The 22,024-nt window shown below is 43.2% G+C and overlaps 2 protein-coding genes across 4 annotated transcripts in view; one reads left to right on the forward strand and one right to left on the reverse strand.

The window, feature by feature from the left end:
* paf1 (PAF1 homolog, Paf1/RNA polymerase II complex component) overlaps nucleotides 1-22,024 on the forward strand; it is a 384,753-nt gene that overhangs the window by 246,176 nt on the left and 116,553 nt on the right. The gene's annotated exons all lie outside the window — the stretch shown is intronic.
* Nucleotides 1,591-21,732, reverse strand: zbtb16b (zinc finger and BTB domain containing 16b). Of its 3 annotated transcripts, XM_085796193.1 has the most exons (8): nucleotides 21,641-21,732; nucleotides 19,107-20,355; nucleotides 16,377-16,474; nucleotides 14,372-14,479; nucleotides 13,955-14,041; nucleotides 6,386-6,556; nucleotides 5,112-5,279; nucleotides 1,591-4,157 (listed from the first exon to the last, which is right to left on the reverse strand). In XM_085796193.1, the coding sequence occupies exons 2-8, from the start codon at nucleotides 20,258-20,260 to the stop codon at nucleotides 3,928-3,930; spliced, it is 2,016 nt and encodes a 671-aa protein (XP_085652319.1). In that variant the 5' UTR covers nucleotides 20,261-20,355; nucleotides 21,641-21,732; the 3' UTR covers nucleotides 1,591-3,927. The 3 variants fall into 3 exon arrangements, with proteins under 3 accessions (XP_085652319.1, XP_085652316.1, XP_085652318.1); XM_085796190.1 differs by lacking the exon at nucleotides 14,372-14,479; XM_085796192.1 differs by lacking the exon at nucleotides 14,372-14,479 and having other exon boundaries at nucleotides 21,064-21,732.

The following is a 22,024-nucleotide window of genomic DNA, read 5'->3' on the forward strand; positions in this document are numbered from 1 at the left end:
AAAGGAAACCAAAAAACACATTGCACCAGTACAATGACCTGCTAAATCCCAAAGGAATTAGGCTATCATAAAGACCCAATAAAAAAAATAATAAAAAAGTGCAGTAATTAAGAAGTCTCACTATCACTGTTCTGTGCAGTGAGCAGCTAAGATTCTGAATCTTAGCTGTTTTTAACATCTGGGATAAAACAGAGGCCAGCTGTGGCTCTGGCAGAGCGCCATCAGGTCACCACCACAGACCCTGGAATGACTCCAGCTGTGTGCAAGTTGCCCAGATGACTCTGACTCTATAAACAGCTCGAGAATGTGAAGCTTTGTGGCAAAAGCCAATAAACTGTTTAGAGGGATCAGCAGCGTTGTCTTTGTCCAGATGATGGGCAGAGCTGAAGCAGTGCTGTAAAGTCAAATGCTCAGGTTGAATCAGTGGCTGTGGAGGGAGGAGTCACATGTACCCCTGGGGTACATGTACAGTTTCTGTACAGCATGTGGAAAAAATGGAGCAAAATTTGCAGTGTGTTTTGATATGATTTTGCATGTGAGTGAGGAAGCCTGAATGGTTAGTTAAAGCAGAAGTAAGCGATATTTTTGTGTTAATATAAGTCTTAAATAGTTTTATCTTCCGACAGCAATCACTTACATAGAGTGTTTGGTCTGAAACACGGGTCTGTCAGTCACTCTGCTCTGCTCTGAGCCGAGGAGAAAACTTTCCTCGTATCCTACAGTTTTTATCCAATGAGGAGAGAGAACGGCATGCAGGGCTGTGTGTGCAGCCAAGGGACGCCGTGAATGTGGGTGGTTATGGTGCGTTCAAGGCAGCCCGTAACTCGTGTTTTTCCGACCTGTGAACTCGTACCAGTTCGATCTGGTACGAGTTCACGGGTCAGAAGTTACGAGTGGCCGTTATAGTGACTTTCACAGGTAAAACAGGTCGGAGAAACACGAGTGGGTTGCCTGGAACGCTACAAAGTCGTAAGTCGTGACTTGAAGCTGTAATTTACGGTTTCAAAAGCCGGCCTGGAACGCAGCGTTAGCCAAAACGACCGGATCGCTTACTTCTGCTTTAAAAGAGTTTACAGTATCTTGATAGGTAAAGGTAACAGTAAAATTATTGTAAAACGTTACGAAAGTAGAGAATAAATGGTTAGAATGATTAGTTATAAATATAACACCATAGGATTATAAAGGTTGATAAATGGTTCTAGGAGACTGTTAAGGTAATTTATGGATGGTTTGGCAGAAGTATTATCAGCTGTGCTCAGGTGGTAGAGTGTCCACTAATTAGCAGCTTGGTGGTTCGATTCCCAGCTCCTCCAGTGTGCATCACCCTCAGGCAACCCAACATAGCATGGCTGTATGAAAGTTTGTGTGAATGTGGCTTTCATTGTACAGTGATCTGTGTGGTTGATAATACCAGAAAAGTGCTATAAAAGTGTAGCCAAACTAAACATTTGACTGTTCAGTTGTATGAAAAACCTTAAGTTCAAATGAGGATATTTAGAACATGACAGGTGTGTTGACAAGAGTGAGTTCATCTTTAAGAGGCTGTGGGGACACATTAGACAAAAAAGGCTGGGGCACAGGATGCATAAAATAGTAAACTGTTTTATTCTTTTTTTAACCATGCCACTGAACACTGACGCATACAGAGTTGTGCCTGAATCCACACTGAGAAAACACTTTCACACACTGTGTTACAAAGCTGTAATGAAGAGGGATTTTACTGCACACATGGCAAGAAGAACAACCCTGATTGGATACCAGGTCGAGCTTTGATCTGGCCCTGAGGTAGACAGACATTGACATAATCTAAACAATGCTAATCACATCCTTCTAGGACACATCAAATAAAAGGACATCTGCATTATCACAACATAGAAAGATCAAAGAAAAAACCCCTTTTCAAACAAAAGTGCTCTATTTCTTTTGGTCCACCGAGGAAATCCATTTATAGTGCATGTTCATGTAGAGTAGATACAGTGAATGTGTGTTTTCATGGCACTGAGTGTTGTTGGCTACTTAAGGAGGCATTGGTAATGCCCACACATGCCAAGATTTGCTATACACACAGTTTTCTTCCAAAGATCTCAGTCCATTGTCACTTTGAAGGAAATAATTTGAGACAAGCGTGTACTTTTACATCAAAATTGCTTGGAACTTGCATCAGAGTATCAGCCACTATCACAGTATGTTGCTCTCAGTTGCAATGTTGAGACAAAGTGGATCTACATGGCAGTCTATCTTTAATTAAGGAACAATAAACAAACACCCAGGAACAACTACCAATAGCACAGACCCATGTACTCAAGCACATTGATGCGCTACTTATAAAAGAGGCACAAGGGAGGGATTTTAATCAAATCAGAGACTTATAAAACACACACTTTAAGATGTTTCTCAAATCATACCAAATGTAAACAAATAGCAAATTACTGTAATACAAAAATACAACATGTTTAACTCTATAAGGCCTGTGTTAGGCTCACATAAGGGAATAACATACCATGACAGTTTGAACATTACGGCTACACTACAACTGACAATAACCTGCTCATAGTGATTCAATGTCAGAATTTTCTTTTCATGTTTTGTAAAAAAAACAAAACTTCTTTTCACGTTTTCTTTAATTTTCTTCTAGAAAATTCTGATTTTGTGATTTTATAAGACATCTATATATAGGTAATGATATAAAACTACACATAAAGCCATGTTGAGGCTCTTCGCATTTTTTACACACTGCTTGACCATTGAAGTTATGACGAATTTGTTAGAAAAAATTAAAACAACTAATGGATGAATAGTTTTGCAGTAGGTTTAAAACAAAGAGGTAGAGCTCGCTCTACTAGAAATCATCCCAAGAGACACCGACTGTGTGATGAAAACCAGTACATATTTGGTAACAAATAAACAACATATAAATAGCAAAACCTATTTCTTTGCAAGAGTAACTCAAACTGTGAGCCAGTTACCTCGAAACAAGAACACCCACTGCAAGAAAGACAAGGCAATTAAAGAGATCAGGCTTATGAGGTCAAAACGTGGCAGCCATTCAAGTAAAACATGCAAAAAATAAACAACTCAAAAATAAAAATCCAACAGCAGAAAGAAAAAAAACAACAACAAAAAACAAAAAACTGAGAAGTCACAGGAAATTAGGAGAGAAACCTTGCAAAGTTCAGCCAATCAAGCCTTCGTGGAATTGTTTTCAACACCTACTGCACAATCATAGACGTTGACTCAGGTTGCCTGATGGTTTAGCAATCAAAGCTCCTGCTACACATACAGGTCAGCAGTCGCAGCCATTGTGGCACTGAAATTAACCACAGTGGATCCATTAGAGATACACTTGTTATCAAAACTGAATGTGTTTGTGTGTGTGTGAGAGCGGGAAAGACTCTGTATGTTTGTGTGTATTCGGGCTGAAACAGTTAAGTTGTCAGAAACCTGTCAACATTTTACATAATCAATTAACTGTTTGTCAAATTATTTTCAGAGAAAGATGCAAAATATTTGCCCCCTCAAAATGTGTGAATTTGACTTTCAGCTGCATCTGTTTTCTAGTTAACTGTCAGCTGGACAAAAGTGGTTGTTTGAAGGTGTCACTTTGACAGCAGCATTTTCTAAACAGTTTAATGTTTATTTGCAAAAAATAATCAAATTAATGATGAAACTAATCCTTATTGGCATCCATAGTGTGTACATAAATTTGTGTTGTTAGGTAAAAACCTTTTATCTTCCAGAATGACACCTTCCCACAATGCATTTTTCAGTTTATCCAAAAAGAGTCTGAATTTTTTTAAACCCATAAAGAAACATTTAATCCTTCAACTTTACAAACAAGAAATACTGGAGTTTATGAGGTTTTCACCCAACTGTGTGTGTGTGTGTGTATGTGTGTGTGTCAGATTGTGCGTGGGGTCCAAGTCCTGCTCAGACGTAACAGACGTACAGGTAAGTCTTTTCTATCCTCCAGTCCGCCGGCACATCCTCAGGTTTGTGGCCCTTCATGTGCTTCTGCATGGCAGCCAGACTCGGGCAGAAGTCCTGGCAGATGGTGCACTGGTACGGAGACGCTCCGTTGTGAGTGCGCAGGTGCTTGATCATAGCTGAGTAGTCTCTGGACCGTTGGTGACACAGCTTACACTCAAATGGCTTCTCACCTGAAAAATTCAACAATACAGCATTAACCTTGCAGACCCAGAGCTAGAGGCCTGCCAGGTGAAACGGGATTCACCTCTATTTCAGTCCATTGAACTTACTCTGGTGTGTGTGTGTGTGTGTGTGTGTGTGTGTCTGTCCGTCAGTGTCATTGAGCATGAAGTTAGTTTCTCTCTGACCTCTGAGACATTAGAAAGGAATTTCTAGGAAATTCTACTTTTTTTTGCACACAAAAAACATTCTGTCTAATAGTTTAGCGTTTTTCAGTCAAAGTTAATCAGTTTATCTTAACTTAAGGCAATAGTGATAAGGATTTTCTGTACTTATCCTCCAATTTTTAATGCTCTTTATCCTTAAAAAAATACATCTTTGTTTGGAACAATTTTGGCTGTGGATATTATTTGTATATTTCTGTTATTTTCTAAAGCTCCATGAAAAGAACCTCCAGCCAATGTATTTTCACTAAAGCCGTGAATCTTCAAAAAACAGGCCACCGAAATACTTGTGTTCTTGAAACAGAATAAATCATTACCTAAAACCGCTGGGTGCTGTAGTTTTGAGTAAATGTTACACAAACGGGGGCATTTGTAACCGTTTTCATCTGCATATGATTAAACATTTAGTGAGTATTTACAGCAGCAGGACGGTGTACTGGCCGTGTTCATCATAATGAAGGAACATGTAACCAAGTGCAACAGTCTGCTGCTTTGATGTGTTTTGAATAGTTTCTCAACCACGTAGAAACTCTGTGGCTTTGACTATAAAGAAAATAGTCCTGACTCCCCAATAGGATCAATTCATTTTCGTGGGATTTGACTGAGAGTGAGACATAATTCTATATTTTTCATGTCTCTTTAATTAAAAAATATTGAATTAGACTAAGCTCTGTTAACAGCACCTGTAGATCCTGCTCTCTCCTCTTTGTTTGTGTGTTGTGTTTTGGTCTGAACTCGCACCTGTATGTACACGGTAGTGTGTCTCTAGCTGGTGTTTGAGGCTGAACCTCTTCCCGCAGCCATTGCACTCGTAAGGCTTCTCTCCTGTGTGGATGCGTTTATGGCCCCTCAGCGTGCCGTCGTCTCTGAAACAGCTCCCGCAGAATTCACACTCAAACGGGTGATCGCCTGAAAACACACACACCGTGTCACGACAGCAGCCACAACACCAGCATAGCCCATTATCATGCGAAGGCATTAAAGGCTAACTTTATCCTTGACACAACATGGTATAGCACATATAGCTGCGTAGGTCAAAGAGTCACACAGCCCTTTGTGCACATGCATATCAAGCAGGGAAATAATGTGCTTTCAAACGTTGCTAATGTTATGACATGAGGACACTCCTCGTGGCTGTCTGCTAATAGCTAATAAAAGTCCTCCAGGCATGTGCTGCTCTGTTCTCTATACTGTAGTTAATCTATTTCTCTCCTAGGCTGAGGGTTTGACTCATCTCCAATGACCTATGTGCCTCATTATCTCAGTGTCCACAGCAACAGCCAAGTCAGAGGATACATTGCTCTCCTCATTACAGGCCGATTCTCCCCAATCCTCCACCCCACTGCGGAGCAGATGACATTTACAAAATGTTACTTCCAAGCAGAATGGCATACAAACAAGATACGCTGCCATGGCCAAAACTCCCTTCACTTCTGTCTCTTCACATCAATTATGTATTTCTCCTGTCTAGACATCAAGCCGTCCTGACAGCTGGGAGTGTTATTTAAGGTAAAAGAAGAAAGGGGGACATCTTTTCAGTAAATATCTCTCCGTCTCCTGCGGCACTAAGACTCACCCTCGGTAGAACACACAGACAAGTCATTTCCATTTGCTTTTCCTTCAATATTTATTTGGGTTTCCTCTATCATTTTGGGTGAACCACACTAGAACTGACAGCCGTGAATTGCAGAAGCCCAAAGGCTGTATAAGAACCCAAAATATAAACAGGATGAAATTGCCCAAAATATGCACCGGCCATAACGGTACAGTGCTGTCATCAGAGAAGTGAGTCATCTTATAGAGAAGGAAAAAAGGAGGGTGGGAGAGGATGCATGCAAATTGACTAAAACCTGAAAGCCAATAACCTAAGGAAATTAACCCAAATACAAAAATAAATACCCACCGTCTTTGTCTGGTTCTCAACATATGCATGCGTTTGACACCAAATGTGTATGTCTTGTGACGGGAGATGACAGCACAGACGGCAACAACGGTGCAAAAGATCTGTGTCTTACCCGTGTGCGACCGCAAGTGTCTTTTGAGGGTGGTGTGGCTGGGGAAGGGGCGCTCACAGTGGCTACAGATGTAGCTATGCATGCCTGCATGGACCTCCATGTGCTGCTGCAGGGCCTTCTGGGTCTGGAAGCGCTTTGCACACAGCAGACAGAACACCGCCATGTCAGTCCCTGGAGAACGCACAAGACACAGACGCACAGTTATTTCAGTACCATACACAGACAGGGCCTTAAGTGGGGAAACTGGGTCACTTCAACTTTGTGTGAGTCCTCAGAGGGAAAAGCTTCTTTCAAAGAGCAAGTGCCTCTACCTAAACTAACTCCCCTAAAAGCCCAGAGGCACTTTCTACTGTGAGTCTTTATACGTTCTATTTTAAACCATGAAAGTCATTGTTTTCTTTAAGAATTTCCCACACAATGCACAGCATGCCAATCACACAATCAATGGCTCCTTCCTGGTGTGTTAGATGTGTAATTATTCTCTTCATTCCCCATCAGGAGTCAGCTACAGCCTGTGAAGTCCTCTGTCTCTGTGCTCAAAGAGCGGCTGATAGTAGCTCCACCCTAAATGATGCCTACACTATGCGCTCCGTGCAGAATGTTAAGTAGTGATATCAAGCCATTAAAGGCAGGACTGCAGGAAAAAACACAATCCAGTTTAATCCTGTGTGTGACCTGGCATCTCTTTGGGGCTGCTTTCCTGTTGCACAGAGTGTGGAGAGGAATACAGATAGGGAGTCGCTGGTAGGGTAGTTTAAGTCAAAATGGCTTTGTGAAGAAGATCCATTGGCTGTCATACAGTCAACACTTGATCTACAGGCTGTGAATGCCAGGATGGATTGGAGTGCTGGCATATGAGTGTTTGACTGTGTGTGTTTGACGAGTGCAAACTCATATGTGTGGTAAGACTGAGAGACTGGTTAATCAGCTGCATTGGACATAATGTGCATGTCCTGGAGAGTGAGGCTTTAATGTGAGATTATGAGGTCCTTATTTCTCTGTCTGCTCAGGTTGCAGATCATTTACAATGCTAGCAGGTCCCATTGCTCCTGACTCAGATTCAATCAGACATCTCCAGCGGAGGATCATTAGTAAACAGAGGACTGTGCCAGCACTTCATTGGAATTCAAGTGGGGTTGCTGTGTCGCATTTAAAATGCAGTCTGATGAGGTCCACTAAATCAAATCATTTGTTACTGTTATTGAAGTGCCTTGAGGCAACTGGCAATTAAATTGGAATTAACGCAGGGAAAGGGATACAGCACACTCATACTAAGAGGGAAGAGTGTCAGACACTTGCTTTAGGTTCAATCAAGTTAACAGACAAGCCTGTTCAAAGCTGAAAGAAAAAGAAACAAATCAAGAAAATTCACATTTCAGAGATAAATCAGGAACATTCACTGTGTGTTGTTTACTAATCCACGAATCACAGTTTGCTCAAACAAACAAGACGCTTTTCTTAGTCTTAACATTTCACAGATAAGTACAATTCGGAGTAAACACACAAAGCCTCCTCTTTGAAATTATAGTGCTTGTTTTTGAACCTAGTTTTGAAATGTTTCCTCCAAAACGGCTCTAATAGAACTGATCATTCGTAATCATTAACAGAAAGAAGACAGGATGAAAGACATTCCCTGATCTTAACAATCATATGGGGAGGTGAGCTGGTGGAATGAACTGCACCTGTTCGGAGGCTTTATCCTGTGGACTCTTGCACAAAGGTTACACAATGAGGTTCAGGCCCTCATTGACCAAGCCCATTAGTCATAGGCTACTCACACAACTCCTACAATCCCTGTCTTTATGCTGTCGACTAATGACCAAGGCCCTTTCTCACCCACGGATCACAATATTTTAGTTGAAGACAAAAGACCCTCCATTCTCAACGCCTCTGTACCCTCCCCACCCCCCTCCTCTGCTGACCATACAGGAAATCCTTTCACTCTCTAACCAGCTTCACTTTCTGCCTGAGTCATACCTAACTAATGCCAGTTCACTATGCGTCGTGCAACTGTGCAGCCTGGATAATGATCAATCTAAAAATGGCTAAAGACATCCAAGCAGCACAAAATGCAGTCGCTGAATGACCTGTGGTGTAGAGCTTTGATGCGCTTTAACTAGTTTCTGTGGTAATTTCTGCTGCAGCCAGAAGGGGGAGTGCTTTCTGTTCCAATGTGTCCAGTTTAGTTCAGCTGCAGGCAAAGCAGAGCAGAGCCCTTAACAAACTGAATAACACATTATCCACCTTGTAGTTACTTCAAAGCTACTTTAATTATCCTCTCTCTACTCTCTTTACTAACTTATTGTAAATGGCTGTTTCAATGTATCCCAGCATGCTTTGTTCTGCCTGCTCCCAAAAGTTTCACATTCCGGTTTGTTTAAGGGGGTAAACCGTTACTCCCTGACACACTCGCAGACACTCACAGACGTATATCCTGATCCCTCTGTCACCAACAATACTGAAACTTGACAAAAGAAACATGACAAATATTCTGTCACAAGAATCTCACTCTTGATCTCAGGTTGACACACAGTGACAACAGCTCTGCAGTCGTTTTCGATTTTATTCCGCGCAACCGACGCTGAAAATAAAAATGACAAATAATGTCTTGAAGTGTAAACAAAAACCTTCGGAGGCAAGGAAGTGTTTGTATGCGTTAGTGGTGGCATTTCGCCTCGCTGTGCTGTTAACTTTTCAAACGAAAAGGATTTGCAGTCGTAGAGTTTTCCAGTAAGCTTTGGTAATAAGTGCGGAGGAGCTTCTTTATGAGAGAATAAGCCCTAAAGTTGGCTGTCATTGCCCCCTGCTTTCTCACCCTTAACCAGACAATGGGCCTGGGATTTGGGTTTTAAGGCACAGGATGACCCCCTGACCCTTGGCCCTCAATGGGGTAAATACCATGTAATCAATGGTATTCCTCAAAAGGCTGAAGAGTTGACTGTGCATTGTGTTTAGTGGGAGGGAGCCTTAACAGTGGGAATAATGATTTACTTTCAAGCAATTCTGCTATGAGGCATAGATATAAACATTTACTTTGTGCGTTATACTTCCAAGCTGCTTGTCTAATGCACAATTAGTTTTGTAATTTGGGGCAGTTTTTCTGAGGTTTTTCTGTTTTTTCAGCATATCTCCACTAAGGCGATGTGTACGCTCATGTGATTTAACATGGTCTGCCTTCATACATCTGCCACTTATTCAGTCCAACTGAGGTGGGAGCCAGCCAGGCTCTCACGCTGCCTAAGAAACAAAACCATGTGTCTAGGCAACCAGATAGGATCATGGTCCTTGTTGGGGTGAAGTGTTCAAGCTAATCCCTTCATTCACAAATAAGCGCAGCCTGTTTCTTTTCAAGCGGCAAACAAAAGTTTTCCCACCCTGAGAATCTGGGAGTAAACCCACTGCAAATTGAACAAGAGATTGTATTCAGTGACGGCCGCAAATCTGTATAATTTCTTCTGTGTTAATCTTAACTTTAGTGTCCGCTCCCCACCATTTACACTGATTTGTCAATAATTTTACTTTATGTTTGCTGAACTCTATAGAAACAAAAACATATCATGGCGGCTGTTACTTTGTAATTATAATTTGTCCTATTTAAGAATCCCTTCAGAATTTGATCTGTGGAGGTATTTATTTCAGTAAATTGTGAATGACAGCCAAGTCAACACTAAACAAATCCCCTGCTGCTCTCAAGAGGACAAGGAATTTCACAGATTTCACAAATTACAATATTACATCATGGCCGATCATGTCCATCAGCTGAAGTATGCAAAGCTATGGACCATTTCCCGAGGCCCTGCTCAGTGTCTATACAGTTTGCTCACTGTCTGCTTGCTCACTGATCCCCCAGTTAGACATACACACACAGTCATGCAGGCAACATTATGTGCCAGACCTCACATGACCCTGTGCATTCATACTACTGTATGTGATCATACGGGCGCTTCCTGTAGTTGTGGCGACTAGAGAGGCGGCACACACAGACACACAAACACTACAGTACCTTAAACAACCCCGGGTGCTCATCAGTAGACTGCTAATCTACCCGAGTGAGGAACAGGCGACTCAATAATTAATGCAACAAGAGATACGTTGCTCGTGTTTAACCACCATTCCATGGAGCGGTTCATTGAGGTCACACACCGTTTCATTCGCCTCGATTCCAAGAATGTGTACGATATTTTCTCTATATACTGTATTTCACTTTGCAGGGAATGATATGTCTTCCTACAGCTTTGTGTGTCACGGCAGTCAGCGCAAATAAATACGGTGGGACACAACGGAGCACAGTTCAATTCAGTTTAAAGCTTGTACGCATTACAACCGAGTATTAACAGGAGAGTGCAATATGATGACGGACACTCAATTAGGCGAGCTAAAAGGTCTGCATTAAGAAGGCAGTATTATAAAGCCTGGGCTGTATCTGAATGGACTACAGGACGGTTTAATTAGGGTTCGGACAGAAGGTAATATTATTCACTTGATGAAGCAGCCCGTAATGTGTGGAAACAGTGCAGCTGCTGTGAGTACACAAAGGCAGCACTCTTGTGGCCTTTGCCTTGAAGGCAAGGTGGCAAAATGGTCGGCCACTATGGTCTGAAGGATATACAGTCACTTTCTGTGTTTGCTGTGGATGAGCTACAGACTTGGGTTTTCCAATATTGAAAGCTTAGCGTCCCAGACCCTTGACTTGCTCTGATGAAACAAACCCCTTTGTTGTGAGAGCAATTCGGAGACAGATCCATTCTTTTATTTTGGGCACTGACAAGTGGGTCAGAGGAGACTATGACAGTGCTGTGGTGAGGAGTAAACAGCAGCACATGATGTTGTTTTCCTCTCAGTCCTGGCATCCAACACCAACAGCAATCCTCTTGCCCTCAGGAAGTCCTCACATACCCCCTACCCCCTTCCCTTCCCACAGTCCACTCCGCCCCCAACCCCCCCACTCCTCCCTCCTCTCTTTGATCTCTAACTTCAGCAACCCACGGCCATTCACCTCTGACATATCAAAATGGCTAAAGAGACTTTCACTGTAAACTGGTCTTGCAGGCAGTGTTGCCAAATTGCTTCAGAGTAAGGTCTCCCAAAAGTAGTATTATTTCCCCTCCAGAGGAGGTGGACAGCAGTGTTGCAGCTGCTGAGGTCTGACAAGTGTTAATCTGCTAAGAGGAAACTCATTTGGCTCACTGGTTATGCCACATGGTGAATTAAAGCCGTGGCTTCACCATCGGCACTGAGCACTAAAACATCACGTGTGTTTTTAGGAGAAATAAAATCCAGGTGATATTTATTAAATCTTTTAACTGAGTTGGAACAGTGTCATAATTTCCCCACATAACCTCAACACAGCTGATTGAATTACCTGCAGCTCATGTCATCAGCTGTGAGAGCCACAATAAGAGTCAGTAAAAAGGGTCATGCGTCACAGCAGACTGAGCTGAGATCATGACAAAATGAGAGAGTAATGCCCTCCTGTACCCTGCTCTGAACACGGTGCCAAGCTGAAACCGAGCTCTGGATGTTTACAACTCAGAGAGATGAGGGTAGAAACTTCTGGGCATCGTTAACACCCCTCCATGTCCACATCCATTAACTATTCATACTGTGTGTGCCACCTGGAGTTACAGTTACATGCCAGTTCTCCTGAGAGGGTTATCACCTTTCTCTGACAGTAGCAGAAAAGGTGTGGATTTAGACACTGTCAGGCATATGTACCGTCTGACAACAATCCCCCTGTTTTTCACAGTCAGAGAAGTCTCAGTTGAAAACATGTGTTAAGGCCCGTCACTCCAACATCACGGGATAATATTTAAGAGTTAAGAGTCGCTTCAATCCAGGTCATACACTATAGGTTTTATCAGTGATTTTATCAATGACACTAACTTATTGTCAGTGTTTGAACAGACCAGTATTAAGCGGTAACTCACAAGATTGTGGGTTCATTATTTATTGACATAAAAAGAGAAAAACTTTAAAATAACTTTGCAAGTTACTTAGTTACATTTATTATTGGTTAATCTGCCAATTATTTTCTTGATCCGTCATTTGGTCAATAAACTGTCAGGGAATAGTGCCAGTTCCCAAGGTGAGATCTTCATCCATGAGTATTATTATTTTGAAATGGTAGAAGAGTAAGGAGTCATCAACTGTTGAAAAATTCAGAGAAACCAGTAGAAGCATATTTGGGGTATTTGTGGTTAAAAAGAAATGAACCATTAACAAACTAGATGCAGATTAATTTTCTCTTGATAAATTAATTAACAAACAGTTTCAGCTAAAGCACCCGAGTGTGTGCTATAAATGATATGAAGTCATTAAAAGTTTTCTTTATTCAGATTTTTGGAAGCTTTCCTCACGAGGTGTCAGGGATCAAACAATTCACAGGAGCGTTCCTTGCTTAAATTATCAAAGAGCTAAAAATATTAAACAAGCCATGTTGGCAGAGAATACTCACCAGCAGAACCCTGGTACATGACCCATCAGTTAAATGGATTAATACTAATACATTAATATATGATATTTTTGGTGAGCTTGTGTGGTGGGATTTAGCATTTTTACTTAGGTGTACAGGTATTATATGTTTAATGTATTTTGTGTTCAGTATGTGTTTATGCCCCATGTTTCACTTGGCTGCAAAACTACATTCTCCAGTGGCACAATAAATTTAAGTCCAATTCATTAGAGAAAGTAATACTTTTAATGAAGTCATTAGTTAATTAAGCCTTATATGTTGGCCTCAGTTATAAAATGGTATTAAAAGTAATAACAACACTCCTGAAACTAATAATAGTAATACTCGTACAATTATTAATCAATACAAATACCAATTAGATTAGAAAAAAACATCTCTCCTGATTTTAGTCTTCTTATTTCATTGATAATTCACTTCACTGTCTGTCTAACTTCTAATTAACTAGCACCGTTCAGTCTCTTTGTTTGCCTGCTTCTATTAATTATAATAGTCATTTTTTTCTAAGAATTGCTCCTCAAGCAAGTTGTTCCACGCATGATGAGTCCAGATTGCAAATCACTAGTCACCATCCAGGTTGTGCAGTCACTCAGCCAAAAAGCACAACTTTAATAAAAAAAAAATATTTTGACTCATCCGTGTGCCAACTGTTAATGACAGACACTCGCCGGACAGGAAAGGATATCTTCATTTGAGAATACTGAAAACTATAAAAGGTGCATCGTAGTGTTGTGTGTGTCTGTGTGTGTCAGTGTAGGGTAAATAACTCCTCGGCCGCTCTCAGGCAGCAGATGAGAATAACGTCTGTGAAACTGTAATACTTGCGCTGTAAAGCAGCGGCCGTGGTGAAGTAGCACGCAGTGGGTCTGGATGCCAACAGATATTAGTGGGTGATATGTGAGAGGGCCTCCCACCTCTATGTTGATAAATTATGGAGCATAATGACAGGAACAGTTTAACCCTGCCAGCATGACAAGCAAGTTCAGACCCACAATCACAAGTCCTGTAGTCATGGTTTACTCAACAGGTCAATGCATGGTGTCCTGGTTAAACATAACAAGTGTCAGTGTTGGGGGTGTTGGTGCACGTTCGTGAAGTACCTGTGTGCGTTTGCCTGTGGGCTTCCAGAGCATCCTCTGAGGAGAACGTCGCTCCACACTGATCACACACCAGCGCCTCTGCAGGAGCTGTAGATAAAACGTATCTTGATCAGTCATAAACACAGACATGTGTGTCTGTACTTGTAGAGCAAGTCAAGTAATTTAGCATTTATAGAGAACTGTGAAGAAAGCGACAAGAGAGGAACAAAGGCACCCCATTTCAGAAGTCACCAAAGATGCCTGCTTGTCACACACTTGCGCTTTTCAGGTGTTAACACAAGGAAGCAAATGCACAGAGTACAATGGAGCAGAGGAAAGCGCAATAAAAACACAACTCAGGACAAACAAAAGCACCAGACAGGGTGCAACAGGCCTTCTTCTTGACAAAAAGGAGCCAAGCTGAAGAGTTTTATTTACCGTGCCCTGTTATCAGTCTCTGAACAGTGAGCAGACTGTCTGCCTGAGAGGCCACAGAAGGACTGGGTGTTCTCTCTACAGCAGACGCTTCCCGCCTGCGGCACATCCCTTTATCAAAAAAACACTTCAGAGTCAACACCCCAAATCCCATCGCATACACTGTAACTACAGTTCCCAGTTCACCTTTAGAATGCCCTTGTCTATTCTGATGAAGACATGAAACAGACAAGTATGCATACCGCTTGCAGAAACATCCAATCCTTGTTCTGCACTCACCTCACACCTGCACAGACAGACACATAGGACAGATATGCACGCGCACACACACGTGCATCCGCGTGCGCTCACACGTACACACACTCTGTCAAACACAGGCGCGCGCGCACGCACACACACACACACACTCTGTCACACACACATTCACTCTCACAGCTGTTTGCATGTGGGTTGGCTCTCACAGAGATGTAAATCGGTTGCAGATCCATACTGGCCCAGGGCTCATTCACTGATCTATTTTCTGCTCAGCTGGCTTTAAATGAAGTTAAAATGACTCATTAAAACACCCACAAGCTTTGGGAACTCTGAGCGCTACAGCCTAAATGTGGTCCTCTTTCAACTCTTACGATGCCTCTATACACAGACACTGTGCCACTGTTCCCAGCGCTGCACACAAATAACAAAAAAGCCCCAATCTGTTCATTTCTAAAAACAACAATTTTTGAAAACAAACTGTTACTGTTTGGGATGGTGCGTTTTGTTACACGGCACAAAAATAAAACTTGGTTGAGAGAAGTCTTATATGGTAGTAACACTGGAGCAGTGTTGTAGATCCTGATGTTGTGTGACGCTGTCCAGTGTGGTGTGTTGTGTTGTGTGAGATTGTGTGATAAGGGAAGAAGAGAACATAGTGCATTGTCTTGTGCAGTCAAAGGCACGGAGTGTGCTCTCATCCATAAACCATCAAACTGTCTCCAGACGCGGCTGCAATCGTCCTCCATCAAAACACTTTGTCTGGCATACCAAAATAAGAGCCAGCATCGAGCTGAATACCAAATCAGCCCATTAGAGCAGTGGAGCACTCGCTCCTTAGCAACCAGCGGGATCTAAGGCTGCTATACCGAAATACACAGTGACAAAGAAATGAGATCCACATCTCTCTTTTTTTGTAGCATTATGGGTTGACATATTGGGATGGGGAGAGTTTATGCAAAAATTCAAATTAGGTTAAAGGTGCTGCTGTTGTGCATGTCACTGCGAATTGAAAATCAAAGCGTGTTGTTGAGGTCTGCAAGTAACGCAAGACAAAGCGTGTGTGTGTGTGTGTGTGTGTGTTTAGGGTTGTGCAGAGGGTATAGACGAGGAGGAAAAAACGGGACGACTCAGGTGAAGTTTAAAGAAGCAGATTCTCTCTCATCTGTCAGCAGTATGTCATTCCCGAACAAGGGACCTCGCCTTGTCTATACACATATTCCAGTTGAGGTTTCTGTTTTAGTTTCATTTTTAGTCCCTGATCCACCCTCCCGCCCCCACCCCCTCTGCTCCTCTTTCTCTATTTTGGATAAAGTAGCTGGGAGAGCAGTCAGGTCTGATTAAGTCTGCATTTGGGTACAGTGTGTTCCTGGACACACATCTGCGAGCGAGCCATCACACACGCTTCGGAACACTGGCAGAACACCCAGGCCTGCCGGCAGCTGATGATGTCATCACTCAGAAGGGGCAGAGCTGGCGAGCTGCCAGAGTCTCCGAAAAAACACAGAAACGATTCAAACGGAGAGAGAGACTAGAGAGAAGGACGGGGAGGAGAGGAGAGGAGCGGGAGGGGAGAGGTACATAGACCTAAGCATGGAAAAGAAAGCATGATCCAAGCACTAACTGGTGGGAGGAGGGGGAGGGGAGGGGAGGGGGGGGTTGTAGTATGAACAGGTGCATTTGAAAGGCCGCACTATCAAGAGGCTTCATAAGCACAGAATACTGTGAGATGAGGAGTGTGAGAGTTACTAAGTACCTGTGTGAGACAGCATGTGCATCCTTAGCCGCATGCTGTCCTGGAAGTGTTTGCCACAGTATTCACAGCCGTGGCCCTTCTCCTCGTTATGCAGCCTCCTGTGGAAAGACAAACACTAATGTGAGCGTGTTAACAGAGACAAGAACAGAGCGAAGAACGCACTCGTGATAATAAAAGTATCTCGTTTCTGCGCCTTCTCGGTACAGTCTCCCAAACCCAGAAGCATCATTGTCCTCGTAACAAGAGGAGCATGTTTTAATTCCGGCAAGAATCCCTCACTGAATGCAGCATCATTAGTGTAAGAGGCCCTTGGAGTTGTGAATCACAACGCATGAATGCTAAAAGAACACAGACAATAGGATATCTGGCTAATTTCAGAGTGCAGACATACGCGTGCCTCCACCCGCCAGCACTGCAAGACACTGGGCATGCACACAAAACACTACGCACACACACCAAGCACATGCACGCAAATTCACATCCCAACACAACATGCGCGCACATACACTCCTGTAACTGCAATGAAAAGAAGAAAGGGAAGATGATTCGCTGAAGCTCTGCCGGCAGCAAAACCTATCATATCATATCACACACATCCAAGCATGCGAGGCATCTGTAGTGTTATCCTTATATCACCCCGCTCACAGCACAGCAAATGGCCTGAAAAGAGTGCACGGTTAAACACACTCGGGTCAAAATAAATGTCCTGGGATGTTATTTAACACACATGAAATCAACATTTACATATTAAGTAAAGGGAAAAAATTTGCAGCTACCTGCTCAGGAGCACTGGCCATTTTTCAGCTATGATGATTTGACCGACTTTTAATGATGATGGTAATTTATCTCATTAGCTACTTACAGAAGCTTTTATTTTGGCAGTGCTTGGTGTGAACCAAGATTTCCTTGTTTCTCCATTGTGTTAACTCCAATGTAAAATTGTATTAAAATATTTTTCATAATTAACATTTTTTTATTATTATTACGGTAATAATAATGGTGTAACTGCCTGTGGCCTATAGGTTAAGGTGATGACCAGGTTGGGACATTTTTAGAATTCAACTCCTCATCTCTCTCTCTCTCTCTGCACCTCCTGTCTCCTCTCCAGTATAATAAAAACAAAACATTCATTTAAAAAGGACAAAAAAAACAATGACAATATCATGGTATTATTCAGATTCCTTAAAATCATACAAAGATATCTACAGTTTATTCATCTAGGGATACTGAAAAAAAAAATTGTTTTCAAACCAACTCAATTGCAAAGTTTGCAGTAACCTTTTAAAAATTACCTGAAATGTCATTTTAATTTTGTAATGTCAGCCACATTATAGGTACATAATGGTTTTAGAAAGAATTGCATATTTCACATTTTTGCACTGAATATCTATACATTTTCTTCCTTCATTCGAACAGAACGACTTTAGTAAAAATTCTAAAACAAATCTATTAAACTCCTGTGCTTTTCTCATTCTATGACTGCGCCAGGAGACGCTTCTTTAACAACACTACAAATGTCAATCTGCAGACCAGGTGTATGCTCAGTGACCTGGTTACAGACCTGCAGCAACTTCATTACATCCTCAAGCAGTGCCACCAATGCAACTCCTTCAACCTGCGGACATCCGCCTGTCTCCATGAGTAAGCAGCTCGCATCAGTAAATATCCCACAGGATGCTCTGTTTCGTTGGGCAGTTTCAACACAACTCTAAAGTGGCACGAGCCTGAAATGTCGCAGACAGGGAAGGGCGCTGATCCTAATCACGGGCTAGTTAGTTACGTATTAGGACTTTGGGCTGACAGATTTGTTTCTAATGATTAGTGATGAGTCAAACGTTGCCAAGCACACACAGAATTATAAAGATCTGCAATCAAGTTAATGAGAGTTGCCACTGAGATGGTTGTTAAGTTTTTCTGCGCACAATGACAGAATGCAAACTGGCAAGCTCATAAATAAAGGAGTAATAAAGAAAAAAACGACAGAGCGAGTCGAGAAGCACAAGTTATCCATCATCTAGCTGAAGCGTCCAGCCTGGTCCCTGCTGAGCGGCTGCTCTCTGCTGATGCAAAGGAATGCATATCAAATAGCCTGGGAGACAGCCAGACACACTTCTGCACAAATAATCAAACAGAATTTTAGAAATGAGGCTTTGTAAATAACAACATTATAACACACCAAGGCCTCTTTATTTCAAATCCTCCACAAAGACCCGATTCAAAACTTTCCGACACGTCTCACTGTTAAGACACGAGTGCAGGTGTCCCTGAGAATAAATTAACATATTTGCTGTTTCTCCTTCCAGCTTTAAACTCTCATAGTATTTTAACATGTTGAAGGGAGAGAAAAAATCCTGAAGACCAAGAAAACAGCTGAATTCAAGAGACACGTGTCTGCTGCTTTTTTTAACAGCATAATCACGTATACTCACATTCATCATGCCGCACACAGCACACACACACCTTCAAATCCCGCACATCTTTTCTAAGGCGTAACACATTTGTCAGTGAAAATATGGAGTGGCAGTGTTTTTTATTGTTTATTTTCATTTTGTTTTTTTTTACGTAATAGGCTAAAACTATGAACTCGTCTTGTTTTAACAAGTGATAATTAAATTTTGGAGCCAAAAATAAACTATAAAACACTAGAAATGATTTAAAACACAGTGTAATGCTGCAGTAGAGTGTAAGAGGAGAGTGTGGCAGTGATGGATGTTTCACGTTGCATGTTACCTGTGCTGCTCCATGGCCTGCCTGCTGTGCAGCTGAAGCCCACACTCCCCACAGCACTGCTGGCCTTGAGCCTGGCCCTCATGCCTCATCCCTGCTGCAAACTGGCCCAGCCTGCTGAGGAGCTCTCTGTGCAATAAGCCTTGGTGCAGCAGCCCGCTGTAGGCCCTCGGGTCCAGCGGCACTCCCAGGGACGGGGCCACTGAAACAGACACCGGCAGAATCCCCTCCCCTGTGTGGTTGGAGGGCACAGTGTATATGGAGGCCAGATGCTTCTCAGCGATCCCCGGGAAACAGTCAAGAGAGCTCCCCACCACTTGTCTTCCGTCTTCGGGGCCTGGGTTCAGCTCTCGAGCGCTGGTGATCACGCTGCCTCTCAGGGGCGTCCCCGGGCCCTCGTCTCTGGGCTGGTCGGACATGCAGCTTCCCTCTCCGGCGCTGGAGGACCTGCCTTCACAACCGTTGGTTTCGTCCACCTGCATGCTCTCTGATTTTATGCTTCTGGCAGGATCCAGAGACGAGGCCTGGGTCAACTGCTGGGAACTGTCCATGCCGACGTCTGTCTCCAGCTTGGGGCTGGATTCAGTAGCGACCTCAGGTTCTGGACCGGGAGAGCTCCTCTCCGTCATGTACAGTGCTAGGTGGTGCAGAGCGGTGGGGGTGGTGCGGTTGGGTCCGTCCTGTATGGAATGCTTCTTGGACATCAACATGTGCCTCCAGTGCCTGGCCCGGCTGTGGTCACTGTGGTCTCCAGAGCTGTGATTCCTCGCTGCCACCTCCTCGCTCTCCTCTGCCTGGATGGTCTCCAGCACCTTCAGACACTGCTCCTCCAGGTACTCGATCTCCAGGATCTCCGCGGCATACAGCAAGTCGTCCAGGTCCTCGGCCGTGGCCTGGAGGGACGCGGTGTAGGCGTACTCCAGGATCTGCTGGAAGGTCTTGGGGGACAGGAAGTCCAGGGCGTAGCGCAGGCTGCTGCGGTGGAACAAGATCTCGAACATCTTGCTGGTGCACGCCAGGACGGTGCGGTGCGCCGGGAACTCCTGGCCGTCCACCGTGATGATGACATCACATAAAGTGCCGGTCAGGCGCATCTGATTGGCCCGCTGCAGCAGCGTGCTGGGGTGAGTGGGATTGTGGAGCTGGAGCACACCCATGTTTGTCAGACCCGTATCCAATCGGACCTTTGCTGAGCCCACGCATGAGGTGTGGCTGTCCTGCCTGCTTCACTTGCCTTCAGCTGGTTGTGGGTCTGTGGGTTGGGTTGGAGGGGGAGGGGAGATGATCATTAGCACTTGTCTCACTTACAATGTGATGCAAAAGACAGTTAATTATACTCCAGTCTACACTTTCATCCATGCTCGATCAATAGGGATGTTTATTTTAAATAAAAATGAATTAAGAAATAGCAACTGGAATATAGTCTGTGCAATATAAACCTCTTACTTGATCATTGCAGCGGTTTTATTTCATGCAGCCAACATGTTTATTTATTTTAATTAAGAACCAAAGGCAGACAACAGGTCGATAGGCGCAAAGCAACAGTTTCCATTGCAGGTGATTAGTCTGAGGTCTCGTTGAGAGGCGGTCACGTCGCTGTAATAACGTCTGCATACTGAGAGGTGACGGTTCAATTTATCAAGCGCCTCTCTCTCTCTCTACCTCTCACGCACGCACACACACACACACACAAACTCTCTCTCTGTCTCTCTCTCTCTCACACACGCACACACACACCTATGCCCTCAACAGGTAGGCCTGCTATTAACAAACGCCTTGAAGGGCTGATTAGTTCATTTAGGCTGCGCACGTCCATGATTACATGTGTTAGAGACAATTAAAGCACTCCGCTAAAATCCCTGAATAACTTCTGAAACTATCGCGTTGATAAAAAAGGAAAAGGATGAAATAAAGCGAGACGCTGGCAGCGCCTCGTGTCCCCCACGCTCCGGTTAAATACCTGGATGAGAGTCTAAGCTGTGGATGTTTAGTGTAGTCGGAGTCGGACCACTCAGCGGCACCTCGGGTGATGCTGACAGGCTGCATCCTCAACTAACCGCAACATCAGAGCGCATCAGGTGCAGACGCGCAAAATCCACCTGCATTATCCAAAACACATTGCGACAAATTGACCCCCAGTAGGCTACGCGCTTATTTACTGTCTGTGCGGCGCGTGCGAGGGAGCGCGTGCTGCCTGCAAAACAAAAAAAGACCTAGTTTTGTTCTAATATAGTCTCAGTGATAACCACGGTGGAGTGAACTGTCTGCTACCCAGACTGAGCTTCCACAAGTTTGGTGACAAAAAGAAAGAAAGAAAAAAAACGAAACCTGGCTGCATTGAAACTTCGGTCGATTTGCACATGTCCGCTGTCACACGAAATGACAAAAAAAAAAAAAAAAATCCGCCACTAAAAGTGTCGTCATATAACATCTTCAAATTAGTGTGAGAGACTACGAAGAAGTTGAGGTGAGCGGAATGAACGCGCCGAACAGACGAGTGGAAATAATAAAAGTGTGAAAGCTGTCACAGCTCTTACCTCTGTCTGCTAACGTCCTCCGCTGATTAGCCAGGCAACATCATGCTTACACATTTCACAGTACCCGCTCCAAACTCACTCCTGCTCCAAGTAAGCAAATCATGAGCCAGCCACGACAGTCAGAGCAGCGGCCGAGCAACACCACTTCCGAGTGCAGCTTTCAAAATAAAACCCCCATTGAAAACCACATGTTGAAATGTTTGAACAAGACAGTAGCCTACATTTTAGTCATTAGTTATTAACTGATGAGGATTAATAACCGTAGCTAAACTTAGATAATAATTCATATCTATTTATATTTTTGAAACAAAGACTTGATGTGCCATTGAAATCTTTATTTTTTATTTTTTAGAATTTAGTCAGTAATATTAATCTCACACCGAG

This window comes from Trachurus japonicus, chromosome 13 (genome assembly GCF_045865225.1).
Source record: "Trachurus japonicus isolate A0001 chromosome 13, Traja_1.0".
Taxonomy (NCBI): Eukaryota; Metazoa; Chordata; class Actinopteri; order Carangiformes; family Carangidae; genus Trachurus; species Trachurus japonicus.

What these genes read in the sequence shown, in the direction of transcription:
- zbtb16b (XM_085796193.1), bottom strand. Translation starts at nt 20,260, where the DNA reads ATGGGTGTGCTCCAGCTCCACAATCCCACTCACCCCAGCACGCTGCTG. An exon ending in CCACAGGCAAACGCACACAG is followed by an intron (nt 6,557 to 13,954) that starts GTACTTCACGAA and finishes TGCGTTCTCCAG; the next exon opens with GGACTGACATGGCGGTGTTC. An exon ending in ACACTTGCGGTCGCACACGG is followed by an intron (nt 5,280 to 6,385) that starts GTAAGACACAGA and finishes GTGTGTTTTCAG; the next exon opens with GCGATCACCCGTTTGAGTGT.